This window comes from Lolium perenne, chromosome 6 (assembly GCF_019359855.2).
Source record: "Lolium perenne isolate Kyuss_39 chromosome 6, Kyuss_2.0, whole genome shotgun sequence".
Classification (NCBI taxonomy): domain Eukaryota; kingdom Viridiplantae; phylum Streptophyta; class Magnoliopsida; order Poales; family Poaceae; genus Lolium; species Lolium perenne.
Genome location: NC_067249.2, coordinates 184,145,598 through 184,158,172, shown reverse-complemented (window position 1 = coordinate 184,158,172; position 12,575 = coordinate 184,145,598). Strand labels below are relative to the sequence as shown.

The 12,575-nt window shown below is 44.9% G+C and overlaps 2 protein-coding genes across 3 annotated transcripts; one reads left to right on the top strand and one right to left on the bottom strand.

The window, feature by feature from the left end:
* Positions 1-2,674: 2,674 nt before the first annotated feature.
* LOC127309418 (putative F-box/FBD/LRR-repeat protein At5g56810) lies at positions 2,675-6,142 on the top strand. 2 transcript variants are annotated; one of them, XM_051340280.1, is made up of 5 exons: positions 2,675-3,002; positions 3,849-3,986; positions 4,072-4,986; positions 5,109-5,537; positions 6,027-6,142. In XM_051340280.1, the coding sequence occupies exons 2-5, from the start codon at positions 3,858-3,860 to the stop codon at positions 6,030-6,032; spliced, it is 1,479 nt and encodes a 492-aa protein (XP_051196240.1). In that variant the 5' UTR covers positions 2,675-3,002; positions 3,849-3,857; the 3' UTR covers positions 6,033-6,142. The 2 variants fall into 2 exon arrangements, with proteins under 2 accessions (XP_051196240.1, XP_051196241.1); XM_051340281.1 differs by lacking the exon at positions 6,027-6,142 and having other exon boundaries at positions 5,109-5,815.
* A 2,120-nt stretch (positions 6,143-8,262) lies between these two features.
* On the bottom strand, positions 8,263-9,679 carry LOC127306716 (uncharacterized). The gene has a single exon (XM_051337411.2). The coding sequence runs from the start codon at positions 9,630-9,632 to the stop codon at positions 8,574-8,576; it is 1,059 nt and encodes a 352-aa protein (XP_051193371.1). The 5' UTR covers positions 9,633-9,679; the 3' UTR covers positions 8,263-8,573.
* Positions 9,680-12,575: the final 2,896 nt, after the last annotated feature.

The window sequence follows — 12,575 nt, the reverse complement described above, 5'->3', positions numbered from 1 at the left end:
AGTGGCTTTGCCACTTGGCATAACTTCTGTTATTTGTTTGTGTTTGTGTGCAGGGACTTAGAGATGATCAAGATGAAACTCAAGATCATCTTGATCAAGGAATTCATGAAGATCAATTGTAGTTTAGGAAATTTTCATTAAGTTGTAATCTTTCTCTTTCTTTTTCCTTTTATACAATTCATGTAATATGTTGTAATATTTCATATTTCATTTCTGGATATTGTAAAGACAATGTATCTTGTGTGTTTATCAATAAAGCTCCAATTTTCTCTATTGAGCTTTATATAATAATTGTTCTATTTATATCTTGATTATTTATAATTGTTTATTAAATTATCTCAAGTTTGAATTATGTGATAACCATTTGATGTTTGAATTTGAAATTCAAATTCAAATTTGGTTTGAATTCAATCATACAACTTAATTTAGAATTCAATCATGCAACTTAAGATTGTGATGCATCTCCTCTTCTCTCATCTCAAAACCCTAATCTAGTTAAGTAAGAACAAGTTTATCGCACTCTCGAAACCCTAACCCTGTAGGATGTCGAGAGAGAAATCTGTTCCCCTTCGATGCAGTTTTGTTTTAAAAACGCGAAATTTCCCCGTAATTTACAATGCAATGCACATCCCTTTCTAAAATCTACCCCTCGATCGTCTCTAAACCTGGGACATTACACTGGCCGCCTGGATTTTTGCCGTTGTAGGGGTTCTCCTCCTCACTTTTCTTCTCCGGTGGTCAGAGAGGAGAGTGGAGGGAAGGCCTGACGCTCTTTTTAATAAAGATGTGGCGGTGAACCATCTAGTGCTGAGCAGCCGCAGTGGGCGTCAGCTTTTCTTGGCCGGCCTTGGAGGCGAGGGGGAAAAAGCGAGCACGCCGGTGAGCAAAGTCGTGGAAGAACTCCTGCCCGGTCGTGGAGGCGAGGACGAGTGCAGCTGCTCTGCTGCGAAAGCGACTTCAGCATGGTGTTCCTATCTCGGCTGCTTCCGGTGTGGGAGCAGCACATTGAAGTTTCTTCTCTCGGCCGGCTGTGGCGGTGAGGGAGAGAAGAGCGATGGTGTTGCTGCTGTGCTACCCTGGAAGCGGTGTCTCTGGTCCTCTGAGTCTGCGACCACTTCTGCGGCACCCAAGCATCGGCTTCGTGCCGCTGCTATTTCCGGAAGTTGGGACGGGCCCGCAGAGCTCGAGCAATCAAGGAGCTCGAGCGTTCCTCTCCTCCTTTGCTGGAGGATCTTCTCCGACCTCGGTGTGGCGCGTAGCACCATGGCCTCACCAAGTGGTTTCGTCCCCGGTGGAGCTCCTGGTGGCCGCGGCTGGAGGTCAAACCTCATCGGCGTTATGCTTGGACTCAATCGTGTTTCGACGCGTCTTTGCAGGGTGTTGTTTGTAAAACTCCAAGGCTTTGTAGTATTTTCTGCTTTCCTTGGGGTGTTTTATGTAAACGTACTCCTGCCGTCGAATTAATGCAGACTCTAGGTCCTCCCGGACCTTACTTGTTCAATAAAAAAGTTGTACTTTTGGTTTTAATTTTCAATTTGACTCAGCTGACCATTGTATTTCGATTTGGTTGAAAAGTTTCGGGGAAAAAAAGGAAATGCTTGCCGTGGGGATTGTTGTTGTAATATAGTATTTGGAAGACAAGGAACTCAACTTGTTTCGAGAAAAAATGGCCCGATGAACCTTGTGCAGTGATTTTCAAGATTTTCTATTATATTAACTGTTGGAGTTCTTTACAGGTGACGGAGGATGTTAATGACCGAATGGTTTTTTGCGCTAACCTACTGGTGAAGGTTGCGAAGGACGTGTTTGGAGCAAGGAGATATTGGACACCCTGGATTCCAAGATTAGCGATGTGAAAAATGAGGAAAATAAAAAGAAGGAAATAGTAAGAAGATGTATAAAATGGGAGCATTCTCGTGACCCGTGGTTTTGGCAACAAAACCCTGTCTAGTGTTGAGGTGGAAAGGGAAGGAGTAGCTAGCTGAGCTTCTTGTTAGGCTCTCGGTTCCGTTTTAATTCGTTTTCATCAGCCGTGTCTGCAAGGCGTCATGGTGGCATCGACGGCAGGTCTTGCATGGTTAATGTCATGATCTCTCTTGAAGATGGAGTCGAGGAAGACGGCGGGAGCAACTCCTGTGGCGTGGGCGTTGGCGTGCGCTGAGAGTCTGCTTGACTGGATGTGCTTCTCATCTGCTATTGGGCGGTTTGGGAAGACATTTAGTTTTGGTTGATGTGAGTTGGTGTATTGTCACCCTCTTCATCCCACTGTAGGTATAGTAAGGTTGCTTCGAGATTGGTCTTTTGTATTGTTTCTTGTAAGGTTCGTGAATAATCTAATAAAAAAAGCCGTGTGCATCCTTTGGATGCAGAAGCTGGGGCGATATTTCCCCCATTTCGAAAAAAAGAATCAGCTGTGTCTGCTCTTTTAACAATCCCAGTAGTGATTAGGATGTAAAAAAGACTTTCCAGGAGGAGACTTTATGTCGTTTGTCTGTTAGGTTTTGGAGTATGTAGAATGCTGGTTTCATTAATGAAATTGGGGGCATGATCCTTCTAATTGATTATTAGGATTAAATCCTTCCAAATGCACGAAAATTGCATTGCCCTATCATCCACTCAAATCTCATGTTAATAATTTTTTTAATTTTCTTATAAATCAAAAGCGACCTGAAAAAATCTTATACCACTACAGTAGTAGTAGGTTCTAAATCCTATAGAATTCAACTAGTTCTCCACTGAATCAAATAGGCCCTGGTTCCGATTTCGAGGAATCCCCGAGCTTCTTTGCTTAGTTGCGCCGCCTCCCAATCCTATGGATAGCCCCTGATTTCAGTTTCGAGGAATCGCCGAGCTTCTGTGCTTAGTTGCGCCGCCTCCCATCCTATCGCGAATTGGCAACGCCGCCGACGCCACTCCGCCCCGGAACGTCGCATCCCCGATCTGCGGCCTCCTTCCGCCGCCCGACGCATCCTCCGGCCGACATCAGGCTGGAATTTTCGCCGGTAAGGTTTCTGCTTTGCCCCTATTTTAAAGAAGAAAGAATCTGCCTTGTCCCCGGTTTCCCTGCCGGGGACTGCTCGTTGCTTGCTCCAACTCCTCCTTGGTGAGGCTAGCCATTGCACTTGCGCGCCGCCTGCCCCGCACCTGCACATGAGCACTATAGATCAGTTTGAATTGTTGAAAGATTCTGGAATCGATAGTAAAAATGTCAAGGCAACTGAACTGATCATTGGGTGCAAATCGTACAAGAATCTGAATTTTGGCTCTACATTGTAGGGGATTGGAGGACAGAGTAATATGCAGCCAACTGAATTCAGTTTTTGTCTGACAGCAATAAATTAATTATTCTTACAGTAGCACCCAATGCACAATACAATATTTGCACCCGAGCTAGCTGAATTCCTGTGTAGCAACTTAGTTCAACGATGTCATGCAATAACCTCTTCTTCCCTGTTTTGGCACACCCTGTTTAGGACCTTTAGCCTGTAACAAGATTTGCATGGACACAAGAGCAACTTTGCCTAATTTAGTTTCAGTTGTATCTGCTGGTAGCATGGTTTTATCAGACTTCCGACAGCCTGCAATTTGGGTGATATTTCCTTTAGCACAAGGGTCAACTGGGTAAGCTGGTTCAAGAAGTTATTTATACTAGTAAAAAAGAAAGTGGACATGCTATTTACCAAGATTAGTTCAGGAATCTTGCAAAGTAGCAATCAGTATTTAAGTACCTCATGAAATAAATATTTTTTTATTGATGCTTACTCTACTCTTTTCATTTGGAGATGAACACCATCGATTTTTTATATTGATGTTTACTTTACTCACCGTGGTGTCCTTTCTTTCTTTAGATAAATGCGATGAAGAATGTTACAGCTCGCCGTGAAGGTGAAGAAGCCCTTAGGGATCTCGCCTCTCAACTGGAGATGAATAACATCTCACGACGAGCACTGCATGGGATATATCTCAGGACCAGGAGGAGCCCCAATGTAAGTTTTTTTCCTTTTCCTATGCTTACCCTACTGCTCTTTTGGACACACCGTCATCGTGTCCATGCTACCTTTCTTTCTTTAGATACGCGCGATGCAGAATGCCGCAGCTCGCTGCGATAGGCTTAGCGAGCTGCCCAATAACATCCTACTCGACATCCTGGAGCGTGTGGACACGCTGGACGCCTTGAGAACCTGCACACTCTCCAAGCGATTGATGCGGCTCCCCGCCATGCTCTCACGGTTCGACATAGACATCGGCTCCCTCACTCAGCACCATGACAAGGCGTCCCATGGCTTTAACACTGCTGATGTTGTTCGGTACAATAATACTCTGGCTGGTGTCACAGAGAAAATCCTTGCTGCAAGGAGTCCAGAGATCCACACCATCCACAAGCTGAGGGTTACATGCTATCTGAGACCTGATGAATGTCTCCCCATCACCAGAGCTTTTGCTAGCACCATGGCAGACCACAAGGTCGACAAAGCTGAGTTTGTGCCCATTTTAGAGAAGCCCTTTTCAGAATGCACTAATGGCGATCTTTTGTGCTATGCCAAGAGGTTCAATATCTGTCTTGGTGATTGTCCAGCTGCATTCGCTGGCCTCACGTGCCTCTGGCTGAGTAACCTGAGGTTTGCTGACCAACTGGACATCCCCAACATCCTCAGCACCTGCAAGAGGTTGGAAAGTCTGCGCCTCTCGCACTGTGACGCAGGAATTGGTTCGGTGCTGATGGTAGAACATGATCAACTTGTTGAGCTCATTGTCGACCAAGGGGTATTTGCAGCAGTACATCTCTACGGTGTACCAAAACTCCAACATCTGACTTTTAATTGTTGGTGGTACCAAGCCCCCCTGACTTTTGGTTGTGTCCCTCAGCTTTCAAAGCTAAGTCTCGGAAAAAGGGGTCGTACTTTGACTACGAATCTCCAGTTAAGTCAGCTCCTTGCTAATGTCCCCTCGATACGTGACATGCACCTGGATTTTGTAAGTGAAAAGGTACTCACTCATTCCTGCTACTCTATGATGCTTTATAGTAATGTGAGTCTTCTCTATCTCTTAAGGATGATTTATTTGCCGCTTAAATGCACTCAGTTATTAAATTTTTTCTCGTGTGCCAGATTTGGGTTGTACCAGAATGCCCTAAAGTGCTTACCCCTGTGCTTCGCAAACTAGAGATTTTGAATCTGGATAATATCCCTGAAGGATTTGATATGGCCTGGACCATGTTCATTCTTGAGGCTGCATCCTCTCTAAGGGAACTACGTATCATGGTGTGGGATCATTATTGGTGCAAGCTGGTGATACAGCAGGGCGATCCAAGGAAACAGGGATACCCTGAGAAAGCAAACAGCGGGAAGTGGCAAACATCTGTTGGTTTCAAGCACAAGAACCTGCTCAAGCTTACCATCTACGGCTTCCAACCCAATGAGAACATGGTGCAATACGTTAGGCGCATCAGGGAAGTCGCAGTGAACATGAGAGAGATATCACTGCACGACGTCAAGGAAGCTTGCGAGCGCTGCGGGGACTTGGATCCCAAGACCAAGGTCATCACTAGATCTAAAGTCTATCCTAATAATTTGATAGTAAGACGCATGATATCACTACGATCTAGCTAGATTTGTTGGAATGAGCTCCATAATTTAGTACTTGCTGCATCTGTACAGTTTTATTTTGTCTTTAAATCGAAGCTTGTATTATCTCCTTGTGATGCTTCTGTTCCACTTTATTGGTTGTAAACCAAATCGCTGGGGCACTTTTTTGATTTTTTTTTACTGATGTACCTTGGTGTTGTGCTTTTCTCTATACTACAGATATTACATTATGTTATGCATGTCTAGGATGTTGGAAGTTTCTCTCAACTTGAAACACAGTGAAATATAGCTAGCGGTTAGAATTAAGGAGAGTTGTTGATTGAAAATGTGTATAATTAGCATAGACGATTGAATATACGGGAAAATGTGGATAATTACAATCTGATTGACTTTCTGTTGGTTGGTGAATTGTATGACAAATACATATTATGCTCCATCTAGGAGTAGTGGCCTATCTGAAAACCATGAGTAGAAGCAGGACCTGCATTCGGTACAACATGCTGAAGAATGATGTTCTGAACACCTGAGAACCAAGCCAGATTCCGTCTATACCTGCGGGTCAGTTAACATGCTTACTTACTCCTTGCCTGCCTAGTATTTCAATTGAATTCATACCTGCAGAAGCTACTTTGCAGTCTGGACTAGTTATATTCATTTATCAGTGCATCCTTTCATATGCTTTCCGATCCTGCAGACCTGCAGTCATAAAAGATTGGAGGTCTCGCCGTATTTACAAATGCCCTAAGCTTCTCAATCTGTCTCTTTGGCCCCCTTGAAGAATCTTTGCATAGTCCTACAAACCAGCAGTCATGTAGCCAAACCCTAGTAACAATAGCATGCAGTGATACATAGCCAAGTTCAACTCAAATTTACACGTTTGTGGGATACAATACTGACTACGTCATGATTTACTTTCAGATTTTTCTGAAAGTTAGAAATATGATTTTTAATTACTTTTCTGAAAAGAAATGACTGGTTGGAGTATATTTGTTATAATCGCGCTTTTCGCTAGATGCACACTTTCTTACCTTTTTGTCCTTTTCTGCTTACCTATTTTGCCGCCTCCATATGTTTGTTTATGTAGGCAGCTGTTCCTGCCTTTCTCCTTGGCTGTTGAGGCACTACATTTAAGTAAGAACCGATGATTATGTCCTGATTTGTTCTCTGTGTTGGTTATCATATCTGTTTAGTTTGGGAAGAGAAAAATGATGATCTGCCAATGGCCATGTTGCTCATGTCAATCCGGTCACGGTAATGTATTATGTTGTAGAAAAGCACCATTGTATCTTCATCGAAACTGATTCTCTGCCATCTAACTTCTGTCACCTCCTACATTATTTGCGTGAGAAACCGAGAACTGTTTGTTGCTCATTTAGTTCCAAGCATCTACCACGTTTTTCTTCACCCAGTGACCTATCAATCTTAACAGTTTGATGTCCTAATATTTTTCTTTCTTCTGAAACATTATCTTTTAGGCATTAACTCATCGCCTCTGCCGTCACAACCCCTTTGGTCAATTCACTTGGTATCAGGTGCGTTCGGAGCTATGCTCGTGTTCACATAGGTATGCGAGTAATTTGCCCTAGTTGCCTCTGGCAGAAATAACAAAATCGAAACATCACCAAGCGAACTCAAGAAATTATGGAGTCGATTTTAAATGAGTTGATCATGAAGAACCAGTACAGTCACGTGCTAGTCAGCTGTAGCAGAAAAGGCTGATGCGAACCTACAACATAAATATCACGCATCGGCCGCTTAATAGGATGAATGAAGCCCTGTTTGTGAGTGACGAGTGGCCTGCTAACCTTGGGCGGCTGGACAGCATGAATGATGCAAATCATTTCAGGTCTGCTTCGCAAGGCTGAACCTGAGCCGAGTCGTCCGAGGTATGCCAGGGTCGATTTTGGGAGCTTGTACCTGGCCATTCCATTTGTTGCCTCTCCATCTGGGTACGACAAACATTTCACGACTGACTAATTACACTAACCTGTTGTTTGTGCGAACTTAGCCGGCCATCAAGACCATCCTACTGAAAAACATAAGAAGGAATGTTGCATCAGGTTTGGAGGGCGTATGAATGGCCGAGAATCTCTATTCAGTACACAGCTCCACAAGCAAAACAAAATGCACTAAAACTCGATTTATATGCTGAGTGAAACTCGATTATATGCTGAGTGAAACTCGATTATATGCTGAATACGCTCTTCCATTCTCTAGGACGGAGAAGAGTGTGCTTGGGACTTGGGAGTACAGCAATCTACCCATTCTCCCTGGCGCCCCTGGAGGCCTGGATCATCCTCCGTCTGTAACATCCTTTACTTAATCGCCTCTGTTTGCCCATCAACTCTCTTGCCCAGAATCGTTGCTGCTCGAGTGACCACATTCAGCAGAAATTTGGACACACTTCCCCTGTGTGCAACGAACACGGCTACTTTTGCTGTTCAGTGAACTAGACGCAAAGTTGGCCACTCTTGTGAGACAACGATACTCAGTTATCCACAGACTCACAGATAGCACACCTAAAATCCGAGAGATAAACCCATGCTCCAGTTTCACTTATATCACAATCTATGAACATAATGAATAAGTTAACATGTCCAATAGTCCAGTCAGACATGAGGCTAGATCATGCATCTAGGAAACCAATTGAAACAGCACTCAAACACGACAAGCTCAATTGGGGTACTTCAACATCACAAACATTTATTCAGCTTGAACATTCAACAGACAAAGTGCAGACTGAAACTTGAAAGTTTAGCAACAAATGCATCTCACAGATATTAAGTTTCAGGCTCATCTGAATCTAAGAGTGTTTAAACGACATATATATATAATGTAGAACAAAAGAAGAACATGGGTTGTTTTAACTTCACTTCAGAACTTTTAGGGCAAGTTCAAGTGGTACCGAGACCTTACGCCGAGGCAGATACAATCACGATCTGCCATTCGCCAGCATCACACAGCAACCAGGATCTCCGAGGACTTGATTCAGGCTTCTTTCAAGCTGGGTATGATCCACGACGCCTTCCCGCCACGCTGAGCCATCTCAAGCCCGTCCAGCCGGCACGCAAGCTTCTTCGCGGTCCGGGTCTCCAGGTTGAAAGCCGATATGCTGTACTTGACATTGCTGGATCGGTTCATCTCCTTGGTAGTCACCGAGTAGACGGTGTTCCTTTCAAGGTTCCTGAACCCGGCCGTCCCGATGGTGAACCCATGGATAGAATCAACAAACACCGCCCGGTCGCCGATGCTGGTGAGGCTCTGCCAGGCCGGGTTGGGGCTGCGGTGGTTGACGCAGAAGGCCTTGGAGAAGTCGACGTCGTCGTCGAAGACGTACATCCACTTGGGCTTGGTGAGGACGAAGAGCTCGTCGCCGGCCACGACCATGCGCGCCTCGGTGGGGAGCTCGACGGGGGGCGGCGGGATGACGGCCGTGATGTCCTTGGTGATGGCGTCGACGACGGTGGCGCGGCACGCGTCCTCCTCGAAGACGAAGAAGTCGCCGGCGGCGTAGTCGATGCTGCTGACGCTGTAGTCGGCCATGGCGGGGATCGGGACCCAGGAGTCGGCGGGCGGGTCGAGGGAGCAGACCAGCACGCCCCGCTCGCCGCAGGACGCCATGACGGCGAACGGGGAGAGGTCCCAGGCGAGGTCGTCGGTCTCCGCGAAGTAGGCGGGCAGCGGCGGCAGGGGGCGGAAGGCGCCCGTGAAGGGGTGGAGGAGGGAGGCGGCGAGGCCGGTCGGGTCGATGGCGAGCGTCCAGCCGTGCGGGGACGCGTAGAGGCGGCGGCCGCGGCGGCGGTTGGCCTGCGGGTTGGGGACGGGGAGGCGGAGGTTGGGGTAGAGGCGGTCCTCCGGGGGGCAGAAGAAGAGCGGCGACGGGGAGGACGGGAGGAGGAGCCAGGGGGGCTGCTGCGGAGGGAAGGCCGCGGCGTCCTCCCCCGCGTCGCGCCAGGTGGTGCAGACGGAGCGGAAGCGCGCGATGTCGGCGAGCTCCGTGAGGCCGCCGGAGACGATGGAGAGGAGATCCGGCGCGATGGCGGCCATGGCGACGCGATCGATCTGGGATCCGGCGTTTCTAGGTTGGGTGGGGAATAGTTTGAGGCCTTCTGATCTGGGGCGGAAACATATGTGAAGGGACACGTGGCGCAAGCTGCAAGGTCGGTGTGGGAGCTCCGTGGCGGTGGGCAGCGGTGCCGCCTATCATCGGAAACAAACAACTTGTGGGCGGCCGCCCTTCAGCGCTCGGCGTTATTGCTTTCCCCACTCCAGGCCCAGCCCAGGGTATCAAACAAAGATTTTTTTTTCTTTGTCATTGCAGTTCACATAGATTTTGTGTTAACAAAGATGTTTCATCTCGAGTTCAATGCTACGGATAAATTTTATTCAAAATAATTTTATGAAACTTCCAGAGGATTCTAACATTCCGAATGGAGCAGACACATGTACCATTGCAGTTCACATAAATTTTGTGCCAACCAAGATTTTTCATCTCAAATTCACTACTACAAGCCATATTTTCCAAAATAATTTCAACTAAATTCGAAAGGATTCTAGTCGCATGGAATTTTTCTTAGGAGGTTTATTTATATGTCGGATTGTTAACCAAAGAAATGTTTCGTACTATGACCTACTCCATCCATAAGCACCCTTAAATTTCGCTTGTCAAAAACTTGTAACTTTGACTATCATTTATATTTATAGTATGTCCATAAAATTTACATAAACATATATGGAATGAAAGATGTTTGCCAGACGAATGCAACGATGGATACCATTTGTAAATTATGAAACCATACGATTTTGTAAGTATTAGTGGCCTAAATTCTACGTAAAATACCGTGCGAAAAACATGCCTAATATATTTTGGGATGGAGAGAGTATTTTGTATCCATGGGGGGGAGGGGGAGGGGGAGTGCTTGATTATATGATGCAACTTTGTTTTGTTTTTGTAACAACTGTGACATGTACCAAATACTTCATACAGTGCACCTGATGCTATAATAGATATCTAACATTTTTTCTTATGGTGCAACCAAACACTTACTGTTGCAAAATCATAACCCTCCATTTACCTTTTAATGTTGCAATCTGTATCTTGTATTTTCCAGCAATCTGCCATATATATAGAGGAACCGATTTGACCTAGAAATCTAGATATTTGATCAATCCATTCCATTGTTCTAAATAAAATCAACTTATCAACTTATAGTTCTTTTACTTGGGTCTTGGGTCATTCTTCGAAGTCACAATCTTAGCTTTAGGTGTTGCAGATCGATATTTCACTATGCCTACAACGAAGGGATGCGGAGATTGAACCAATACAAATCGTAAGATTGAACATTTAATAGTTGGTATGTGTTTCCTCCCCCTAGGTCCTCATGTTTTATCATGGTTATTAGTATTACAAAACTAAAAGTACATCATTACAAATTACCTAACACAAGAACTTTATTTTCATTATGTAGAAAACTAAAGAGTAGGGGGGTTTGTACAAAGGTCATCGTGTACCGACAAGGTTGGTCCATTCATTTTCTTGTAATAGGTGTGGACGTCTTGTTGAGCAAGAACTAAACCCATGTAGTGAGAGCATCATGAGAAAAAGGTAACATAAAGTGTGACTTGGAGCAGCCGTTTCCCAAAGCCGCCATGGAGGATTGGCTATCAGGGTTTGAGAGTTTGGGATTCTTTCCCAAGGCCACTTCACAGATCATATCCCTCTCCTTCCAATCCATTATTGGGTTTCTCGGAGGCTTCTGTCCTCGAGTTTGATTCAAATGAGAGTGAACGAGTTACATATCAATGACGGTTGTTTATAGGCTAGATACAGTCAACAAATTAGCAGGAATTTCCATGTGGAAAAAGAAACTGGGTTATTTAGGAATTATCGGCTCACTAATACATGGTGGACTAAAAATGAGATGGTAAGGCATCCCTGCACCATTTTGGGATCCTTTCGTTCGGGTTCTGATCTTTTACTTTTTTGCTTCATATCCCCTCTTCTTTGGCTTGTTGACTACCATGTGACGGGGTGCTGGCATAAGTATCTTCATGGCCAATAAAAGCTATAATTTGCAGATAAAAAATAATTTCTGAAAAATAAATCATCAGTTCCATGACCAGAATCAATTGCAAAATTCCCTGGTTGTTGTTGATTCTTTTCAAAATATAAGTTTCTCTATGCATGTTTTTTTACTTTGAAAGCCTGATCACAATTGTTGTGTTTTGAGTGGTACTTGCAGATGAGCTAATTTTGCATTTATTTTTGCAATATCACTATGACTAGTTGAATGTCCGGGCGTTGCTACGGTCTCTCATGTTTTCTTTTCCATGCCACACATGTTAAAATTATGCTAATAAATATTCTAACAACGCCAATATAAATCACAGTGGGAAAGGCAATGTGGGGTTACTTTGACCATTGATTTTGTCACCTATTCTCCTTCTCTTCTAGCCTATATGGATGCACCTCTTTCACCATTGCGTTGTCATTGTACATTGTAGTCACCTCACACCAACGATATCATTATTGTACTTCGCGGTCACCACTCCAACAAAAATTGTCATTGTACTCCAAATAGTGAATTAAAACATTAAATTCTAAAATATGAGAAATAAAACTATTTAAAAAAATCAAAATTCCATGTTGTCGAATGGCATATATGATAATATTCACTAAAATTGGGAGGAAAATGAAAACAAATGCAACAATCTTAATGTAGATGGCTTGAAACAATTTTGTAACACAATCATCAAAATTATGCATGGATGCACAAGTACTTCAGTCACACTCTGGCGGCCTGGCGCCTCGGCCGCCCGTGCTCGCAGATGAACTTCCAGGGCGTCTGGACGCGTGAGTAGGCGGAGGATCTGGCGATGCCTCTGCGCCTCTTCACCGCCGAGGACAAGCGCCGCCACAAGGCTCTGCAGCGGCGGCTCTACCACCCTGTCGAGGACGCGCGCCTCATGAAGGAGTGGAAGAGGCGCTTC